Source organism: Penicillium solitum, assembly GCF_028829755.1.
Source record: "Penicillium solitum strain IBT 25940 chromosome Unknown utg000005l_segment0_segment0, whole genome shotgun sequence".
Classification (NCBI taxonomy): Eukaryota; Fungi; Ascomycota; class Eurotiomycetes; order Eurotiales; family Aspergillaceae; genus Penicillium; species Penicillium solitum.
Window position 1 is genome coordinate 963,002 of NW_027072125.1, and position 20,578 is coordinate 983,579.

General features: G+C 50.3%; 8 protein-coding genes across 8 annotated transcripts; 5 read left to right on the top strand and 3 right to left on the bottom strand.

Annotated features, from left to right (window-relative positions):
• Positions 1 to 430: 430 nt before the first annotated feature.
• On the top strand, positions 431 to 2,054 carry N7455_007972 (uncharacterized protein; the record flags this gene model as incomplete). Its single annotated transcript, XM_040955686.2, has 4 exons — positions 431 to 650; positions 713 to 1,005; positions 1,070 to 1,673; positions 1,727 to 2,054. The coding sequence occupies exons 1-4, from the start codon at positions 574 to 576 to the stop codon at positions 2,052 to 2,054; spliced, it is 1,302 nt and encodes a 433-aa protein (XP_040813832.2). The 5' UTR covers positions 431 to 573.
• Positions 2,055 to 2,279: 225 nt separating this feature from the next.
• On the bottom strand, positions 2,280 to 5,587 carry N7455_007973 (uncharacterized protein; the record flags this gene model as incomplete). The annotated part of the gene is made up of 2 exons (XM_040955570.2): positions 2,280 to 5,240; positions 5,291 to 5,587. The coding sequence occupies 2 exons, from the start codon at positions 5,585 to 5,587 to the stop codon at positions 2,280 to 2,282; spliced, it is 3,258 nt and encodes a 1,085-aa protein (XP_040813958.2).
• A 434-nt stretch (positions 5,588 to 6,021) lies between these two features.
• On the bottom strand, positions 6,022 to 8,084 carry N7455_007974 (FAD-dependent oxidoreductase; the record flags this gene model as incomplete). The annotated part of the gene is made up of 4 exons (XM_040955655.2): positions 6,022 to 6,926; positions 6,982 to 7,162; positions 7,217 to 7,613; positions 7,666 to 8,084. The coding sequence occupies 4 exons, from the start codon at positions 8,082 to 8,084 to the stop codon at positions 6,022 to 6,024; spliced, it is 1,902 nt and encodes a 633-aa protein (XP_040814031.2).
• Positions 8,085 to 9,706: 1,622 nt separating this feature from the next.
• N7455_007975 (uncharacterized protein) lies at positions 9,707 to 11,217 on the top strand (the record flags this gene model as incomplete). The annotated part of the gene is made up of 6 exons (XM_040955600.2): positions 9,707 to 9,830; positions 9,912 to 9,937; positions 9,997 to 10,033; positions 10,090 to 10,163; positions 10,221 to 10,600; positions 10,662 to 11,217. The coding sequence occupies 6 exons, from the start codon at positions 9,707 to 9,709 to the stop codon at positions 11,215 to 11,217; spliced, it is 1,197 nt and encodes a 398-aa protein (XP_040813914.2).
• A 237-nt stretch (positions 11,218 to 11,454) lies between these two features.
• On the top strand, positions 11,455 to 13,159 carry N7455_007976 (NAD-dependent succinate-semialdehyde dehydrogenase; the record flags this gene model as incomplete). Its single annotated transcript, XM_040955533.2, has 4 exons — positions 11,455 to 11,484; positions 11,574 to 11,661; positions 11,725 to 12,969; positions 13,023 to 13,159. 4 exons carry the CDS (start codon positions 11,455 to 11,457, stop codon positions 13,157 to 13,159), a joined length of 1,500 nt encoding a protein of 499 aa, XP_040813902.1.
• Positions 13,160 to 13,366: 207 nt separating this feature from the next.
• Positions 13,367 to 14,658, top strand: fluG (uncharacterized protein; the record flags this gene model as incomplete). Its single annotated transcript, XM_040955637.2, has 2 exons — positions 13,367 to 14,467; positions 14,524 to 14,658. The coding sequence occupies 2 exons, from the start codon at positions 13,367 to 13,369 to the stop codon at positions 14,656 to 14,658; spliced, it is 1,236 nt and encodes a 411-aa protein (XP_040814012.2).
• A 14-nt stretch (positions 14,659 to 14,672) lies between these two features.
• On the top strand, positions 14,673 to 15,030 carry N7455_007978 (uncharacterized protein; the record flags this gene model as incomplete). Its single annotated transcript, XM_065605787.1, has 2 exons — positions 14,673 to 14,684; positions 14,743 to 15,030. 2 exons carry the CDS (start codon positions 14,673 to 14,675, stop codon positions 15,028 to 15,030), a joined length of 300 nt encoding a protein of 99 aa, XP_065460736.1.
• Positions 15,031 to 15,622: 592 nt separating this feature from the next.
• On the bottom strand, positions 15,623 to 19,742 carry N7455_007979 (uncharacterized protein; the record flags this gene model as incomplete). Its single annotated transcript, XM_040955593.2, has 3 exons — positions 19,112 to 19,742; positions 17,621 to 19,008; positions 15,623 to 17,558 (listed from the first exon to the last, which is right to left on the bottom strand). Exons 1-3 carry the CDS (start codon positions 19,577 to 19,579, stop codon positions 15,623 to 15,625), a joined length of 3,792 nt encoding a protein of 1,263 aa, XP_040813912.2. The 5' UTR covers positions 19,580 to 19,742.
• Between the last annotated feature and the right edge of the window lie 836 nt (positions 19,743 to 20,578).

Below are 20,578 nucleotides of genomic sequence, written 5' to 3' on the forward strand. Positions count from 1 at the left end.
ATTGTACACCGTCATTGACCATTTACTTTCAAAGGAAAAAAAAACCCCTCAAACTTGAAACGCCTCAATGGGGATCATGGACGTTGAACCTATTTTTACCGTTTCAATTATTGGAGCCAATAACTACTTCAGGCAGCCCCCCAAAATCCCTTGGCATACCGCCATCACTCCCTAGCGCGCGCCTCGAATCCTTCTTTTCAGGGGTCTTCCTTACTCAATTATTTGATGGCACAGCTGAACAGGATGTGACATTCCTAAAAGATTCCTAAAAGGAATGGCCCACATGCCCCGCATAGACCGATCAAGGCACATGTTCGACAGCCCTCAGACGATCATTCTGGCATGTTTTTATGTTTGGGCGTTTTGCAAGACTCGGCATAATATATACCTGACCTGACATCCCTGATGTCTACCCTATTCCTCTTTGTTCGGTTTACTTTGTTTGCGGCTTGAAGCTGCTTTTCGACTCGAGACGACAGACTGGGTATCTGTTCATACATTCTTTCGATCACCGGATTCACCTCTCGACCTGTTCATAAACATCTCACAACTGTCGTCTAATCATTTCCCATCATGTTCAAACGTCTTGCACTTGGCCTGCTGGCCGTTCAGTCCGTGGCCGCTACACGCTTTGCTATGTACATCGACGAGTGAGTCTAAACTTGTGTAATTGATCTACATATCGCGAGCCCATAGCTAATACCTGTACAAGATGGCATGTAACCGATCTCCCAAGCCAGAACAAGACCGAGGGCATTGACTATGCAATCATGAGCTTCGCTGCCTCAAAGCTGTTCAACTCCGACTCGCCTGAGGAGTACAAGCCATTCGAGTCCCCCGAGACCATGCGCAAGCGCTTCAGCCCCGATACCAAGCTAATGGTCGCCATCGGTGGCTGGGGTGACACCGCTGGCTTCTCCGAGGGAGCAAAGGACGAGGCTTCGCGCACGCGTTATGCCAAGAATGTCGCTTCGATGCTTGACGCACATGGATTCGACGGTGTCGGTAAGATATCTAAACAATGGTTTCGAAATTTTAAAGTGGCAATTTTATTAACTTTCATTCATAGATATCGACTGGGAATATCCCGGCGGTAACGGCCAAGACTACAAAGACACGCCGAACTCCAAGAAGGTGGGCGAGATCGAAACCTACCCTCTCTTCCTCGAAGCTCTCCGCGAAGCAATCGGCGACAAGGTCCTCTCAATCGCAGTCCCTGGCCGTAAGCAGGACTTCATTGCCTTCACCAAGGAGCAGGGTCCTAAGATCTTCAAGTCTGTCGATATGGTCAACGTCATGTCCTACGATTTGATTAACCGCCGTGATAACGTTACCGGCCACGCTAGCGGTGTTCAAAACTCTCTGGACACTATCAACGAGTATCTCGCTATTGGGGCTGATCCCGCAAAGCTAAATCTCGGCTTCGCGTACTACGCTAAGTGGTTCACCACCGACCCCGACTCCGATTGTGATGAGAATCCTCTCGGCTGCCATCTCGTCAAGCTCGAGAACGACGATGGAACCGACAATGGCAAGTCCGGTGCTTTGACTTTCGAGGCTAGCAGCGCTGCTGCTGCGCCTAAGGATCTGAAGGACAGCACCGATGGATTGTGTGGATTCGGAGCGAAGGCCAAGTGCCCATCAGGACAGTGCTGCAGCGCTTCCGGCTACTGGTATGTATAAACATCACTTGTTTCTAATTGACATCTGAACTAACTTTCTGCAGTGGTACTACCGATGAGTTCTGCCAGGCTGGTTGTCTCTCGGACTACGGTACTTGTAAGGGTCTCTCTATTACCGACTCATGGCGCAAAGCCCAGAAGGATGGCAAGGCCGACGAGAAGGGAGGTGGTCAGTACTACTTTGACAGCGAGAACAACCTCTTCTGGACCTGGGATACCCCCGAGTTCATTGCCCGCAAGTTCAAGGAAATCGTCGCGGAGAAGAAGCTGGGTGGTGTCATGGCTTGGAGCTTGGGAGAGGATACCTACAAGTTTGAGCACTTGCAGGCTATGCAGAAGGGTCTTGAGTCTCACGCTCCCAAGGCGAACTAGCTGCAGTTACTGTTGACCATGAGTCCTTGGACCTGAGCTTGCGAAATGATATACCAGATTGCTTTTACTGTCCTAAAATGAGCGTTTGATTTCTTGTTTACTCCATGTTATCTCTACATCTCGCCTATTGCTCTCATATTTCCTATCCATGTCGTTATCGTCATTAATATTTTCAGTGGGATATCACGGTAAAATTCAAATCATCATTATATTCCCCGTACAGTACTATGTAGTCCATCGACTCACCCACGACTCGATATACCTGTGTATCAAACCACCAGCTACGGGGTCATCCACAAGAGCCAAAAAGGGGCAGTGTTGAACCGTGCGCTCAGTTTGGAAGGCGAGTCCAACAACCTCCCCATTCCCCTCCTTTCCTGCAGCAGAACCATCTGCCTCCGGCTGGCCATGACTCGCATATTTAGACCTCCAGAAATCAACAAGTTTGACACTCGGATTCTTTTCCGGATCCTGCTCACTGCCCTCCAATCTCTTCAACCACTCCTGCGGAGACACAATCTCAAACTCCGGCAAGACTGATCCCTCTCTCAAAGCAGGAAGCAAATCCTCCTTCCAGCTAAAGGTCTTGGGATTAACCAAATGGTACACCAAATTAGCATCAGAAGATCCAGCCTCATTTATAGCAATATCCGAAATAGCCCGACCACATTGATCAACAGGCAACCAACTCGGCCGTTCATTAAGTTCCGGCAATGCACCCGTCGTCAACGCACTTCGAAACATGAGCGCAACAGCCTCCGTCTCATTCCATTGCGCGCTAACTGTGTCGCCACCAAGCTGGCCGATTCTCAGAACGCGGGCTTGCATACCCGTCTGGCGCATAGCGTTGCGGGTGATGTGTTCTGTTACGAGCTTTGATCTCCCATAGCCCGTCTTTTGTGCGTGGTCCAAGTTTTCAATAACGGTCTCGGGAATCGAGGCTGGTTTCGGGGTATTGCTTGCAGCACTAACACTGGAACAGAAGAAGAAGCGTGCTGGTGAGGGTAGACGAGAGCGAAGGCAGAGGTTGATGAGGTTGTATGTTCCGCGGATATGCTGCTGCTCGAAGGATCGTACACCCAGGTTGAAGTTCACGGCCCAGGCGCTGTGGATGACGCATGTCAGAGATGAGAGTAAGTGTCGCAGGTCGTGGTCTTTGAGACCGAGGTTGGACTGGGACATGTCACCAGGGACGGCGTGAAGCTTTGCGGCTTGGGTATCAGTGAGAACAATGTTACGATCAGCTAGCGATGTGTACAGACGAGCTCCTGCCGCTGCTTGTCCTGGTGCACGCACGACTGCCCAGACTTCGGAGACTGTTGGTCGCTTCAGTAATTCTGAGACAATGAAGGCTCCCAAATTTCCGGTTGCTCCGGTCACCAACACCACCTCTGTTTCGGGGGTTTGGGTGATGGTTGGGAAATGTCGAGTGAAGTGGGAGTACTTTTCGATCATTTCACGCATGGACCCAAGCTCATCTTCCTTCTCAAATTCTTCACCAGTTCGCAGTTGGTAGAGGTGCTTCGCAAGAGCATTGACAGTGCCTTTCTCGAACACAATGTTCTGGGAAAGGTGATCTCCTTGCTCGCCAATATCGATATCGCGCATGATGCACCTCCAAATTTGCGTTGTCTGCAAGCTGTCAATTCCAGCCGAGAAGATATCGGCTTCAGCACTGTGTAGTGGTACGCCCAGGTCTTCGCTGAATCTTGAAAGGAGCCAATCCTCCAATTCTGGAACGCTGAGCGCGAGGGAACCTCTTTTCTGGCCGCTCCCTTCGAACTTGGCATATACCTGCTTAATATCCTCCTCGAATTGCTGATAAACTTGCGCGCGTATACAGGTTCCTTTATCAGTTCTGGCGTACACGACATCAGCACCCTTGATTACGACGAGCTCCTTGGGGATCCGAGAGAACGTCTCGGCACGAGCATTTGCCACTTCAACAGCTGGCCAGATAGCTTCCAAGAATTCATCATCGCTCAGGTGAGGCACCTTGCCAGGCGCGCGGAAAATCAAAGCCCCAGGCACAGTCCGCTGGAAGCCGAACACAACGCAATCACTCACGATAGGCTCTTCTCTAACGCGACCTTCAATTGGAATAGGGAGCACCTTTTCACCATTGACAAGCGTGATTCGATCATCCAGCCGACTCAAATACTTATAATAATTGCTCTTCTCTGGATCCGGGTGTCTGGTGAACAAATCGGCGGTTCTGAAAGAGTTCTCTGGGTTCTTTGCATTATACGGTGGCTTTGAGTTCGAAGGACCCTTGCTCGGCAGGCCGTCCAATGCAACACATTCAAAAACCCCAGGCGAGATCTCATCCATCAAAGTGAGGTCTGCAACAGGACGGTGCAGTCGCATATACTGCCACTCCTTATCTTCCGGAGCTCGGAATGAAGTCATAATCTGTCCTGTTTCCGTCGCTCCATAGTTGGCGACCAGATTCACACCCTGTGCCACAAGACGGTCGCCAAGATCGTCTGGGCAGCTCGAACCGCCATACAGCACGAGTTGCGGGCGAGCTAGTGCTTGGATTCCTTCTTGCTTCTCTGCTAGTAGTTTGATCACATATGGCACGGCGCTGATTTGCTGCGGTTTCGCCACTTGGAGCGCATCGAAGAGATTCTGGTATGTGACTGGAAGAGAATGATTTCCCAGGTACGCTGGTGCTCTTGTAAATAATGCTCGTCCAAGCTCCATCAAAGCGTGTGAGTGAAAGAGTGGGCTGATAGTGAAAAGGCGCAGGCCGAAGCTCTTGCGGAAATTGGCTAGCGTCTGAAGGTTGGTAAGGAAAATCGGCTTTGGGAAACCGGTACTCCCAGAAGAATGTAGAATCCAGGCAATCTTCTTGCCTTCTCGTGATGGATTCGCATCGGCGCGTTCAAAACGAGGGTTGCTAACAGGACGGTTGAACCAGTCCTCCCTTTGTAGTAGAGAGAAGCTACTGCAACCAGGACGTTCGGTACAAATATCAGCTACCACTTGCTGGAACTGTTTGGTGTTGATAATCTGGCTGCAATTTGCCATGCCCATTAGCCGGGCATAAGCCGGGGCTGTGAGACGTGTAGACAAGAAAAGTACAGCATAGCCAAGGCGATTCAGTGCGAAGAACGTCACCACGACCTCGAAGCTAGATCCAGCTAGCATAGCCACGACAGGCGCTTGCTCGAGACTTGGGTCCTAGAAGCTAATTAGTTGAGGTTTACATAGAAAAGTGGAGTCATTCTTACTGCAGGTACAAGTCCTTGCTGCATGTAAAAGCGAACAGCGACATCGGTGTACCGATCGATGTCTCCCGCTGTATGCTCCTCGAAATCAGCCGCTCCCCGAATCGGGTAGCATACTAGAGGCCGCTGTGCCTCATCCGGCTGAGCGGCATGGGATTTCAAAAGGCCATCGATGGTTGCGAATTGTTCAAACGCTGGCCACTGGGAGTGAAGCGTGCCGTTCAATAGCCGAGTAGCGATATCTTTGGTCTGGAGTGGCTGCACGCCTGCTTCAGTTGTTGTAATAGTTATTGTAGCCATGATGGTTGTTTAAATTATAGTTAGTAGTTCATTCGCTCGAGATGGTTTTATATCTGGCGGAAAAGCCCCACGTTGGGGTAATCCCACGCATTGCGGGTGCTTTTCCGGGTTTCCGACTTGATGCCCCCGGAAAACACTTTCCCCCGGTTTTGGATATCCATGTTATTTCCAGGTGCCAATTTAGGGCTCGTGTGAGAGTTGGCCAAATTAGGCCGTATGTCAATAATAGGTCTGGTATTTGACAACTTCGCCGTATGATATGGCACCAGCCCTGTGTTGTTGGGGTTGATGGCTCGGATATCCGAGACGGACAACGCATAGGTAATTATTGCTCATCCGCAAAAGGAACAATTTTATACTTGTGCTGTACATAGTTCATGTCTATAAAAGATTCACTGTACATATCTACATTCTAATATACATGTTATATCATCTCAAACACGACACAACCGACCATTCTGATCCGGAAGACCATCAAGGCTCTTCACAACCCAATCCTCACTTCCAACACCAGTAGGCGCATAGAACAAGCCAGTCGGGTCATACCGCTGCTTCAGACTATACAAGCGGTCGTAGTTGGTACCATAGAAGGCCTGCTGAAAGTGCGGCTCTTGGATATCCGACTCGGACATATAAGCACCGGAGTCGGGGCAGACAGTACGCCACTTGCCAACGGCTTTGGTGAGGTCATCCATCTTGATCTTAATATCAGCATCAGAAGTGGTATTTGTCCATGATGTCGATGTGATGCCGTGCATCAGCGTCTGACGGAAAGCCGGGTTTGCCGAGTTTGAGGTGAGGCCCTCTTGCAACTCGGCTTTCATGTTGAATGCGAGCAATCCGAAGCCGTCAGTGATGGTGGCACGCAGGGCATTGAAGGTGGCATTTAGTGCGGTGGGGGTTTCCCAGTTTGCGCGTGGGAAGAGGCGAGAGCCGGTCATCATGGTTGATGAGGCGACTGTTTCGAGGGGGAATCCGGCGTTCCAGGCGCCGTGGAAGCTGTCATAGTAGGTTGTGTTTGGTTGGAATGAGATGCCCAGCTCGTGGAGGTCATCATACCATGGCTTTACTAGAGCATTGAACTCGTCCACGGTGTGGTTGACGGCGAAGAAGGGGTTCATCATGAAAGTGAAAGCGCCAGGGCCTGTCGGTAGCACCCAAAAGTAGGCGTAGGTACCGGCGTCGGCGTGGGCTGGGAATCGTGACAAGTATGACCGGACGCCGGCCCAGAAGGTCTCCACGGAGACATTCTTGCTGGTAGAGAAGCTGAATGTCGAGACGGTCACACCGACTTTGGGGTACACACGAGAGATCAGCGAAGTGACGACTCCGTAGGTTCCTGGTGGGAATCTGTTAGATTAAATCTCGAAAAGAGAATGGGAGAGCAAACATACCACCACCGCCACCACGCAGAGCCCAGAATAGATCGCGGTCACTTTCTTCAGTCACTGTGACGAAGCGTCCATTGGCCAGTACGGCCTCAAGCGCCAAAACTTGGTCGGCAGCTAGGCCGTACACGCTGGACATGGGCGAGTGGCCGCCGCCGAGAACGTAGCCACCGGCAACACCGACAGTCTAATACAGTCAGTGCTTTATGTCTAAATATCGATTTCAAAACGATCAACTCACCTTGCCTTCGCCACCGACGGCAGTGAATCCAAGTTCCTGACCCTTTTCATAGACCTCAAAGGCCTGCACACCCGCCCCCATCTTAACAGCTGGACCCTGGTAGCCTGAACCACGATAGTTCTCATAGTATTCAATGTTCTTGAGGTGGTGGGTCCAAATACCCAAAGCACCAGCACCGGTTGATTTTCCATTGAAGTCATGGCCGGTGTTCTTAACGACCAGACGGATATCTGCATTGCGTGCAAAGTTGACAGCAAGCTGGATTTGAGCCACATTGCTCACATTCACAGCATAGCTGCTGTAGCCACCCACCGTGCAAGATGCAGAGGCATTGGTAGTGGGCAGACATGTTCTTCCCTCAAACAAAGGCCACATTGCCGAGGCCGGGTCCGCAGCACTAATGAAGTCAGTATATTAACGTCTATGTTTCCTACATGGGGTGTACTAACTGAAGATGAGAATCGGCCCACTGCGAGCTGATTCTCGCGCACTCCTCGCTGTCATATTCCGGCCACGAGGAATAGCAAGACGCCGCCAGGGGCACTGTCTTGATGAGCGCGCCACCTAAGAGGTTATCCAAGGCCGACCATGCAGACTGCGACGGCCATTGCTGGTCACCAGGGAAAACCTTGCACTTCCCTGTAGGGTGCGTGGGCTTCTCAGCGCCATGACTCCCAAATTTAACCAGAGCTGACTGGTCATGGTTCAGGTTCGCAATGTCATGATCTGTCAATTGGAACTTTTCGCTGTCAAATAGCGGTGCACCAGCTACAGAGGCAGGTGTAACCTGTCCAACACGGGCATCTCCAGGTGTTACTAGTAGGAGAGCACCAAGCAAAATTCCCGCCATGAACGAAGAAGGGGCCATGGTGAGTGTGTGAAGGGGAAGAAGCTATACCCGAGATCGGGAGGAGCGAGAAAAGTGGCTAATATAGGTTTTTTAATCAAATCTCCGACGTTCCCTAGCCTAAAGTATAGTTACATATAGTCCGATGTATGGAGTACGTACCTAACGTGGTTAGTATTTCCGTTACCATGAGGTTCACATCCAAGAGGAAAAGCCGCTCATTACCTCGCCCCGCGGCAATTTACAATGTCTCGCTCAAGCGCTCAAGCCCTCTCCTACTCCACTCTCGTGGGTCTTTTCCAACGAGAACCACAAGATGAGGCTAGAGCCAGATGGGGCGCTTCCTCCGGATCTCCCGCTTCGGTAGAATTGTTCAAGCCACACTTTATCTGTTACGCCCGATATTATAGAGAATACAATCCTCTCCAACCGAGATTGTCGCCATTCGCTGCCTTTTTATTAGGTACCTCATACCCGTATGGCGAACGCAACTAACTGTCTCTATGTCAACTCCCCGGTCGGAAAGGTCGGGTTCTCAACATTCTCTTCAAGAGAGTGTTGTGAGGAACACGATGGCTATGTGAGCAAGCGCTGCTACTCTCTACGCGCGAATAAGATCTTTCTTCTCGGCTTGACTCTAATCAGGCCACCATTTGGTCTAAGTGAGTCCAGTCTCCATCTCCATCCTTCGTGGTCCACTATGCTCCACTTAAGTAGATCCGATCTGCTGGCTGGGCAATGAGAAATCCGCAACGCAAGGGACTAGGGGAATGTTGCATTTCATCTAATTTTGCCAAGAGTGAGCACGAAAAAAAATAATAATAGTGGAAGCCTGTTAACCGACGAAACAGAACAATTTCATCGTGGGGGCCGAATATTATATCCGAGCCGTTGAGCCCTCGAGCCGATGCACTTATCCATGGCGTCGCTGAGGTCTGATCCTTCGTGGAATCTACCCTTGCATACATTAGTTTACTGATTGGTGGAATATGTACTCATCCAAAGTTTAATACCGCCATGAGTGTATTATGGGATTCTCATGCACTCCCCCCCTTTTCGCCCCCTTGCAAGGAATCAAGGATGAGCTGCACCTAACGCTGCAAAAACAACAGTGTTCTCCACTAGCTTCTAAAAGCCGACTGTTCTCTGCGCAGGTGCCTGCACTAGCAGCTGGCTCGGGAATTGCTTCGTGCTATGAATAATTTGTTAGAGGCTGGGGCTTTGAAATCTATATTGAACGTACTCCGTACCATTAAACCATCGACTACTCAGACGACAGCGAGGTGACAACCGACCTGGCTTTCCGTCTAGAATTAGGGCCAACAAGAACATCACTCCAATCTAAATGGATGCATGGGCTCGTTTCACGCCATTCATTATTGGCTCTCCTCTTAATTACCGGCATCAACGGACATATAACCGATTGGGAGACGGAGGACCACAACCCAAATTGATTGAACTAATAATGTGTTTGTCATGAAAGGGCAGAAATGGCCCCCGAGATCCAAGGAACTAAAGCTAAAGAAGTGGACCTTTGATGCCGATCCTGACTCGCTATGGTGACCACAATAACCTCCCTGCATCTTAAGATTGAGGCCGCAGGCTGTTCGAGAAATCCGACTCTCTTCTGAGGGGAATTCACGATGATTGACGACCATTATCAAAAAACCGCCCTAGGTATCGTGGTCGCATTCACGGTTCTGGGTGGTATTGCAGTTCTACTTCGGCTCTGGAGCCGGTGGCTATCACGATCGGCGCTGACAAGCGGTATGGGACGAACCCTCCCGTACTCCAGATCGACACTGGATTTGGACTTTTAGGAGTGGTTGCTAACGACACTCCTTATAGATGACTACTTAATTGTAGTGGGATATGTACGGTCTTCAAATCTCCAGATCTTTGGAGAGCCTATGCTAAAAATGTCTTTGCCTAGATCATCGCTCTCACCCAATCTATTACCTCGTGGCTCTGTAAGTGATTCAGTTAAAGAGGTGTAAAGTGAACAACTGCTAATTTGCAAAATCAGTCATCAAAACCAACTATGTCGGCATTCACATCTGGGATGTTCCCAAACACTACGATCCCAGACCTGGGCTGAATGTAAGTCTACTACGCACCTCCCATGGTAGGCCAGAGACACTCACACGACCAAACCAGTGGAACTTTGCAAACCAACTCCTCTACAATCCAGCATTGACCGTGGTAAAACTCTCGATCTTGGTATTCCTGCGCCGACTCGATTCACGCTCACGGGTGGTCAAATACCTCATCTGGAGCTCCTTCGCCACAGTAACCAGCCTTTTCATCGCCGTCCTCCTCGTCGACATTTTCCAATGCAACCCAATAGCATACGTCTACGACACGACGATCCCGGGCGGAAAGTGCATCAACCAAGGCGCATTCTACGTCTCGACCGCAGCATTAAACCTCTTCACCGATATAATGGTCCTCTCAATCCCGGTCATAATTACCGCGCGCCTGCAAATGCCCCTCCGCCGCAAGATCGCTGTGTGTATCATTCTATGTTTAGGTGGAGTGTAAGTAAACCCCCGAATCTAACCCGCTCTACACCCATCTAACAACCCATCCAACACACAGCGCAACCGCCGTCGGAGTCTGGCGCATTGTAATCCTCGCCCAAGGATTCCTCTCCCACACTCCAAACCCAGATCCAACCTACTCAATCGGATTCTGCAGCTCAGCAGTTGAAGTAAACGTCGCCGTGGTAACAGCCTGCGGTCCATCCCTGAAAGCCATCAGCAGCAGGTTCCTCCCCAGACTTCTCGGCAGCTCGCGTAACGGGAGATCCACGTACGGCGCCGGCACCGGCTCCGGAACCGGCGTTGGGTCACGCAGACTCCGGTCGAATATCTTCAAGTCCAAGTCTGCCTCACACGCCCAGCCATCATTGTACTCCGCCCGCGGCCCGGATTACGAGATGGCGGATCCACTGGGCGGGCCGCGTGTTGATATTGCTGGGGATTTTGAAATGCGTAAGTATAAGCGTGGTGAGGATAGTTCTAATGGGAGTTTAAGTGATGATGGTAAGGGGATTATGAAGACGACTGATATCTCGGTCGGGTATAGTATGGAGCCAAGAGTGGATGGTCGGTCGCAAGAAGGCAGACCAGCCAGTGTTGATAGTTTGGTGTAATACTTTATCTAGATAGAATTTATAGATATGATTTATGTAAATAGCCAATAGCCAATAGCCTACTTGAAGAAGAAGGATATCAAAACGGGCCGAGGATCTACTCCAATTTCGGATATGAGGGGTCACCTCCAAGGTATAAAGGGTATGCGGTTTCCCCTCTTCTTATAAACATCACTTGCCGGTGAATTTAGTTATTCTACCTTGATCTAATATTCAAATCCCCTTTGATTCATCAATATGGCGACTCAGTATCAGCTACCATTCAAGGTATGGCTTCTATTCCTCTATCCCCGTCCCGCGGGGTATTCGGCGAGATGTCCGAAGTGTGGAACAAACGCTGACTCGATTTTCTACAGCTAGCGGATCCCACTCTGCTGAAATTCGACTCTATAATTGGGGACAAATGGGTCGGCGCAAAGAGTGGAAAGCGGTTTGAAGTACTAGGTAAGTCACTTCAAGCCCTACATCCTCCCAACACAAAAACCACAGTTAACATATCCCCTTCAGACCCCGGCACCGACAAAGCATGGGCCAGCTGCCCTGCAAACGCAGCAGAAGATGTCTCCGCCGCCGTTGAAAACTCCCACACAGCCTTCGAGCAATTCCGAAAAGTCAACCCCCGCCAGCGCGGAAAGTGGCTACTCGAATGGCACAACCTGACTGTCGCAGCCCGCGACGATCTCGCCCAGATCGTAACCCACGAGACCGGTAAGCCGCTGGCAGAAGCATACGGCGAGATCGACTACTCCCTCGGCTTCCTGTGGTGGTTCGCCGGAGAAGCAGAGCGCATCCAGGGCAGCGTATCAACAGCCGCGGCACCGAACCGTCGCTTGTTCACTATCAAGCAACCGATCGGCGTAGCAGCCGCGCTCGTCCCATGGAACTTCCCCGTTGCTATGGTTCTACGGAAAGTCGGCGCCGCCCTAGCGGCTGGCTGTACGATGGTCGTTAAGCCTAGTCCCGAGACGCCGATTTCGGCACTCGTGCTGGCGGAACTGGCGCAGCGCGCTGGTATCCCTGCTGGCGTATTGAATGTGCTGACTACGGATTTGGAGAACACACCTGCGTTGAGTGAGGCGTTGTGTAAGCACCCGCTCGTTAAGAAGGTGACGTTCACTGGCTCGACGCGGGTGGGTAAGTTGGTTGCTTCGCACTGTGCAAATGGTCTTAAGAAATTGACTCTCGAGCTCGGTGGAAATTGTCCTTTCCTTGTTTTCGACGATGCCAATCTCGACCAGGCGGTCGAGCAGCTGATGTCGCTGAAATGGCGTCATGCCGGTCAGGCTTGTATTACTGCCAATCGGATCTATGTGCAGGCTGGTGTTTATGATCGCTTCGCTGCTCTTCTGAAGGAGCGCACTGCTGCGATTGTTGTTGGCCATGGTGCCGTGACTGGTACCACGATGGGCCCTTTGACTACGCCTCGGAGTATTGATAAGGCTTCTGCGCAGGTTGAGGATGCTCGTCGACTCGGTGCTGATGTTATCTTGGGTGGTAATCCTGTGACGTCGAAGCCTGGTTATTTCTTCGAGCCTACTATTCTCTCGGGAATGACGGAGGAGATGCTCATCTCACAGGAAGAATCATTTGCGCCTATTGCTGCGCTGTACCGGTTTGAGGCCGAGGAGCAGGCTGTTAAGCTGGCTAATGATACCAGTATGGGTCTGGCTAGTTATGCTTTCACCAAGAATATTGATCGCATGTGGCGTCTCTTGGAGAACTTGGAGGCGGGCATGATCGGAATGAATACAGGTGAGTCTCCTATTAATATTCCTATGAATAATCAAACTAACGAATTCGCACAGGCAACTCCTCGGCCGCCGAGTCGCCTTTCGGTGGTATTAAGGAGTCTGGTTACGGCAAAGAGAGTGGAAAGGACGTGGCTGTCAATGAGTACTTGGTGACCAAAACGGGCACTTTGACAATTGAAGGACAATATTGAACATTCCATGATCTATATATATCATCTCTACCAAATTGAAATGAAACTTATGAATACTATTGTGTTTACTTCATCGTGACTGGTCAACTGAGTCCACTTTTCTACAAGCGTAGATCGAAACAGATGTTCTGATTGGCTGCACACAATCTGGGGAGATCCTTTGAATATCAGATTTTCTTCACTGCACACACCATCAATATCGTCATTATGGACAACCTTAATCCTCTACGAGATCTGATTCAGTCACACCCACTTATCGACCACCATGCGCACAACCTATTGAACCGCGAATCGGCCAGCGACTCCGACAATTACCCAATCGAGGCGATCACCTCCTCAGCAGACGGTCGGGCCCTAGAAAATGCCCGCACCACCCTCCCCTCACTGCGGGCCATAACCCAGCTCTCCGAGCTATACGGCCGCGCCTGCGAAAATTGGAATGATATCCAATCCGTCCACGATCAAAGCGTGCGCGAAGACTACGACCACTTGATCCGAAAGTCTCTATCAGGCACCCACGCACTGCTTCTCGATGACTATCTCAGGGACGACGAAGATATCGAACCTTCAACCTGGCACGATAGCTTCACCGTCTCACCAACAAAGCGAATCGTGCAGGTTGAAGCCTTGGCAGAGTCCACAATCCTGAAAGTCTCGAACGCGCGCAAGAACGGCGAATCAGTCTGGAACAATTTCCGACAGCTGTTTCAGGATGCTCTCGGTGAGGCTTTGGACGATACCAACATCGTTGCGTTTAAATCGGAAATTTCCTGTCGGACCGGATTAGATGTGGATCCGTATTCTTCTGATGACACCACGCTCGGCGGGTCATTGATTCGCATCCTCGATTCCGGGACAACCAGGTCTGGGTTCGAAGTCAATGATAAGCAGATCTGTGATTGGATTGTCCAGCAGACGCTGAAAGCTATCTCGTTTAAGAAGAAAGCCGGTGTTGCGAAACCTTTGTTGTTCCACACTGGCTTGGGAGATGATCGGATTAATCTTTTGCGTTCGAATCCCGCTTGTCTGCAGCCTTTGATCGCGCAGTATGCTAGTGCGGATATTGTGCTGTTGCATGCTGGATACCCTTACACGCGCGAAGCGGGTTATCTCGCTTCTGCTTATCCCAATGTCTATCTTGATCTCGGGAAGGTGTTTCCCATGGTTAGCCGCGAGGCGCAGACGAAGGTCCTGAGAGAGAGTTTGGAGATCGCGCCTACCAACCGTCTGCTCTGGAGTACTGGTGGCCAGTTTCACCCGGAGACGTTCTGGTTGGCTAATCGGCAGTTCCGCCAGGCTCTTGAGACGGTGAGTTGCTCGCCTTCTTTTCTACTAGCCTTGACTGATGCTTATTTTCTGTCCAGGTACTCGTGGATTATGTTCAGCAGGGCGACTTCACTGCGGCTCAGGCCATGAAGATAGCTGCCGATGTTCTGTTCTATAACTCCAACAGCCTTTACAGCCTCAACTTGACTCCATCATACACCCTTGGAGAGTAAATCGTTCACTATGCATGGATTCACAGGTATGTCCATGTCTTGAATTTCTATTCACTAGATGGATACTGACAATTACATCACTAGCTGATGCTTCTACTCTCACGCTATCTCAATGCACAGCCGTTGGGTGTTGCCGACGCCGTTGCCATCACCAATCACCAAGGGTCTAAGTTCTCTCAAAGGCGATGCGGGCCTGCACTGCTAGCGCCAGAGCAAGTGAAGAACTACTTAACCAAGCAAGCCACACGAGCGCACTCGCTATTCAAGCCTGAAAAGCGCCGATTGCGGCTCTGGGGACAATACGGAGCACGAGATGCGTGCGTATTGATGAGAAATATGTACATTGAATTCTCAGATTATCACCGAATGTGACCATGGAAAAAAGGATGATCCTTCACGCCGTCTTGCCCTCATCCCAAATCGTATACATATCGCAAGGTCACCAAAGCGATCCAGATCCAGCGCCACCTGAAGTAATAAATATCTATGTGCGTGTGAATTTCAACCACCAAAATAGAATCCAAAAAGAACATGCATGTACATGTACCACCAAGCGGGTAGATCGTTGCACGCCGTGAAATGTTGAGTATCCCGCAAGAAGCGAAAAGAGAAACGAAAGAAAAAGCGAAAGCAAAACATAAAAACAAGGTATACCAACTCCAGCCATCGCTTCCCGTATATCCAGCATTGGCCTGGTATAATGCAGTGTGAATCATAACTAGAATGTCGAAATGCATCTGTCAGAAGGGGGAGGTAGAGAGAGAGAGAGAGCAAAGAAACCAAAATATCATCACGTCCATTGTCTGATATGATAGTATTGATAATGTTATAATAACATGACCAACACTAATCACGTATTCAGGTCAACGATGGATTGATATCATCTAGATGGGGTAAAAAAGAAAACAAAAGAAAAAAAACAGGAGAAAAGTGGTACATGTCGTGTGCGGTTGGTACATGCTGTTCAACATGCCATCTTCCGTTCCGTTACCATCCCATCCCTTTCCCACTCATCTAGTAGGCGTGCTACTTCTTTGAAAGAGACCGGCTTGGTGAGGAACAGGTCCACACCGGAAGCCATAGCATCTGACTCATCGCGAGAGCTGCTGAGTCCAGTCAAGGCAATGATGACAGCCGGCTTGCGACCATCCGTATCCCTCTCCAGCGAGCGAATAGCACGAGTAGCCTCAAACCCATTCATGACAGGCATCGACATGTCCATGAAAATGATATCATAGCCACTCTGCATGCGCTCGACTGCCTCAACGGCCAATTTGCCATTCTCAGCTGGATCCAGCTCAGTCAGCTGGCGCTTTTTGAGGAACGTCATCATCAGGTTGAGGTTTATGCGATTGTCATCAACCACAAGCACTCGTGCCAGTTGCTGAGGTTTGCTTGAGCGCTCTAGCAGTGGTTCTGGCAAGGGGGCTTCTGAAATATCCTCGGGCAATGTTGTGATTTGTGATGGTTGTTGCAGTGGTGAGATCGTCATGGGGCGGATTCCGGGATAATCCAGGTCCGGAGCGCTAAGAGCATCGGCATGGGATACGCGGGGCGAATCAAGTGCAGATGGCAACGAGGATGGCCGGAGCGGTAGACTCAGTGGTTGCAAAGCGGAAGCTGGTGTCGCAGATCTCGATTGGCCGTGGGTTAGACACCTCATTACGCTTCGAGCTAATTTGTGTGGCCCACAGGGACGCCGGATGATGTCCACGGAGGAAGCAAGAGGCAGCCACTCGGCTTTCGCGCCGGTGTAATCCACCGACTTGTGGCATAGTACGAGAAGAGCAGGCAAAGTGGCCGAGGGTGCAATGGTGCGGAAATTGGGTAGATCAGTTTCATCCATAAGTACAAGATCAATATGGGCTTCCGGTTTCCATGCGACGATCCCCATGCCATACCAGTCTGAAAGATATCGAGCGATTTCAGACCAGTTAGAATCGGTAGTCATGTTGGTTGCGTCGGCACTCCAAATAGACGCTCGTTTACCAGAGTATCTCTCGCGTAGCTGAAGAGTTTGGGTCAAGGTCTCTCTCTGTTGAATAAGCTGGCCAGTTGGTTCGATGGCCGGGCTTTCCTTTCCAACAGGCCGCTCTAGGGGAAGAGATACATGTACGACAGTACCCTCCCCTGGACGGCTGCGAATTCGAATGCTCCCATTCAGAGCCTTGACCAAGCTGCGAACAATTGACAATCCCAGTCCAGTACCGACAGCCAATGCGTCTTCCTGGGCAAAGGGAGTGTAAAGTTTGCCACGCAAAAACTCTTCCGATATACCTTTACCTGTGTCGGTTACTGTCAAGGTAACCAAGTCTTCCAGGCCTTGACGCCGAGATCGTCCTTCAGATTGACTAGATGCTGCCAATGATAAAGTGACACGGCCAGATTCTGTATATTTCATAGCATTTCCAAAAAGATTCATAATGATGCGCCGTAAAGCCCCCGGCTGAGTCCGGTAGACCCAATCCCTGAATGAAACATCGATAATAACTTCGACGTTGGACCGCTGATTCTGCGACTTTGTTTGGTGTGGCATCAATACTGGCAGATCAGCTGAAGCAGTAGAGCTCTGGCCGTACACATGGCCAAGACAGATGCCTTCAACGACTTCCTCCGCGAGGATAGCCACATCGGTAGCTACAAGCGTATCCAGGTGATGCGCTAGCTTGTCGGATCCTTTGTAATCGAGCGGTGACTCTTTCTTGCGTTTCATTGACCGCCATGTCCGTTCCAAAGATACTACTTTGCTGAAGTCAAGTACCTGGTTCATTGTATCCAATAACGTCCGGCCACAGGAGTTGACAGTCTCAAGCAATGAGTCCTGGAATTCGTTGAGATGAGTGCTGTTCAAAAATTCGGCAGCGGCCAAGATGCCATGAAGGGGGCTACGGAGTTCATGTCTAGTTAAGGAGAGTAGTTAGTAACTGCGGTGGGGCATGTGAAATGACCAAGATAAACTCACGAGATACTCCCAATAAAGTCACCTTTCTGGCGATCCGCGATGAGAGATTCAACGCGGCTATATTCGGCCATGATGGAGGATGAAAACCCAAGTACAGAACTGAGCTCGACTGATGTGGTGAACACCTGAGTCTCAAGTGTGCTCCAGCAGAAACACCCTCCAAACCACTGCGAAGAAACAGCATTCCACAAAGGCACAAACATGATTTGTGCGGCATTTGGGAAATACTGGTTTAGTGCTGAATTCTCGGCAGCTTTCCGCCATTTTGGCAAGGGCTTTGAAGGCCGTGCAGAACTAGGAGGGGACCGACTGGTGGCACTGGTGCCAAGAGGGGCCTTGTCTTGGGTTTGTTGGTCGTCATCATCTGATGTCGAAATAAGTCCATCGCGGTGGAAAGACCATAGCTTTCCTTTGGGGTAGCGTCGAAGCAACAATTGTAGGAAAGATCGGTCTAAGTTGGCCGCAGCGCATGCGGCCATTGACCCTGCCTGGGGAGCAAACGGTTCTTCATTTGTTGATGCTGACAGAACAGAGGCAGGCCCGCCTGTGTCAGAGTAATCACTCCCCATATCCGCATCCATGAAAGGGCCATTGTTAGCCTCCAGAAAAATGACCCCACTGTCGCCATTTAGGTCGAGACTCTCACGGAGGAGATTGGCCGCCCTGCGGAAGCACCAAGAGTTGCCTTGCGAATCATCAGGTGGTAATCGATTCCGGCTGCTGCTTGTCAGCCATTCTGGCAGAGAACTCTCTACAGTGCCCGATTCAACCTTTGAACCGCTATCCAGTTTTGAACCACTGCTCATCTTAGAATCGTCGTCTAATTTTAGATCGGACGGGACAGAGCTGAAGGAACGCGCGTCGTTACTGAGTGATCGATCGTTCGGTGGACTATTGGATGGTGCTTGCGATGCATTTTCTGAGCTGTTTCCACGAGAGCCACCAGAGGCACTTAGTCGATTGTAGGAAGATGGCGGGGTTGTTGATGGAGCACCGACGCTGCCGGTGCGCGACTGGTCGATACTATCCACGAAACTAGAACTCCCTTCGACGAAATAGCTAAGCCCACGGGAAAGGCGTGCGGCCCGGCGTCCTTCGCAAGCCTGTCTGCAAACGCTCAAATAATCCATAACAAGCATCGATATAGATCCCAGTGTATCCTTCTCTAGCGGTGTCAATCCACCTCGGGGTTTCGTGTCCAACACAAAAAGGCAACCCAAATTGATATTTTTATCGGTTGTCAAGGGAGTTCCAGCGAAAAAGCGGAAGTTGGGGTCCTTTTCGACGAAGGAAAGGTGTTTGTAGCGGTCATTTTCAGTCATGTCGTTCACGACTAGAAATTGATAGTCTGTATTCTCGCGGTCGTTTGGGGGTAGTGAAACAGTGTCCTGTCGAATGGCGTCAAAATCAAGGAGTCATGAATAATGAATAATGTGATCGAGTCCGACAATAGCTCCGGGTCAGCCAGCTCGTCGACTGAGCAAAACTTACCTTGCATACACTCCACGTCTTGCGAGTGTCAGATGCCCCCAACCAGACATTATCTTTATCGTCGTAAACTGACGGATCGTTCAAATTGAGCGATTTTGTAGCTTCGGCAACGATGTGTTGCACATCACGATCCAATAGAGAGATAAACACCCGCTCGACGTTCAATCGCAAGGCCGCTAGCTGGGCAAATGACGTCATCGTATTATTCGAGGTGCCCAGAACGAGAGCTTCCGAGCCAATTGCCGTCGCTGGTCGGGAAGTTGCACTGCTGTGTGAAGGTACTGATCCTTCGGAAATTGGTGGGGTGATTGTATTTCCTGAAGTCGCAGAAAAAGGGAATCCATCGTTCGTAGGAAGCCAAGATGGAACCGCCTCGGCTTGGGAAGCAGGCTGGTAATAGCGGTATAGCTCTCTTACTCTGCGATCTGCATTGTGTAGAGTATCCTCGCGTTTCTTAGGGGTATGCATGGTTTGCTGCTAGCGTTGGAAGAGTGAAGATGCAGTGCTGCATCCTCAGACTCAAATTTCGAGACTGACGAAGCTATCACGCCGGTGACCACCGAGGCAGGGTGAAGAGGGTTAGGAGAGGTCAAGATGCACAAAGGGAGTGATTAAAAATTGTGAAATTATCGGAGCGACGAGTATAACTAGATTAGTCACAGATTTTTGAAGAAGAGGAAAGTGGGAGTTCCCGATTTAGATACCACTCTCCACCAAGAACTGCAAGTCAGGTGAAGCGTAATTGGGATTCCAAGGAAGAGTGTGGGACGTTCGGCAAGCGGATCCCACCTGTCAGAGTACAATAGGGACGGGCATTGACGAGGTGGGCCAATAAGGGGATAAATGCATAGAAGATAATTAGTGGGAACCAGCGCTCTGTGCACATAGCCAGTCGACTGTGTATGGACTACATCTGCTCCACTGCTTCATCGAGTCTCTCGTGGGATTATCCGGAATCTTGGGATCGGCACGCCCATATTGCGCAACTGTCACTGAACCAGCATATTGACTGGGGGTACGATGAAGTGGAGGGCCCAGTGGGCATCCACTGAGGAGCACAGTTGTAGACAAGATGTGGAGGGGAGTAGGTTTCAGTGGCCTGTGGCGTTCCGAGACGGTAGGTCATTGGCTCATTGCCTCAGGCCACATTATTTGCCATGAAGATCAGGCACCTCGATCGACGCCAAGTGGACCAATGAATCTTCAGGATCGTTCTCGTAGAACTTGCTACTGTAGTTACATTTCATTCTTCGTTTCTTGTAACCTTGGAATGTGAACCATGCTGTCTCAGCACCTTCACTAATTGCTGTTGACTAGGACTTCCACATGTATACCCTCATTCAAAAAAAACCATAACAATACGTCATTTCTGCCAGGGGCTTCATTCAATTGGCCCGGCAAGCCCCATGACGACGGTGGCGAATTCATGAAGCAGCCATACGATATAGTTGTAGGCATTGTCGACTT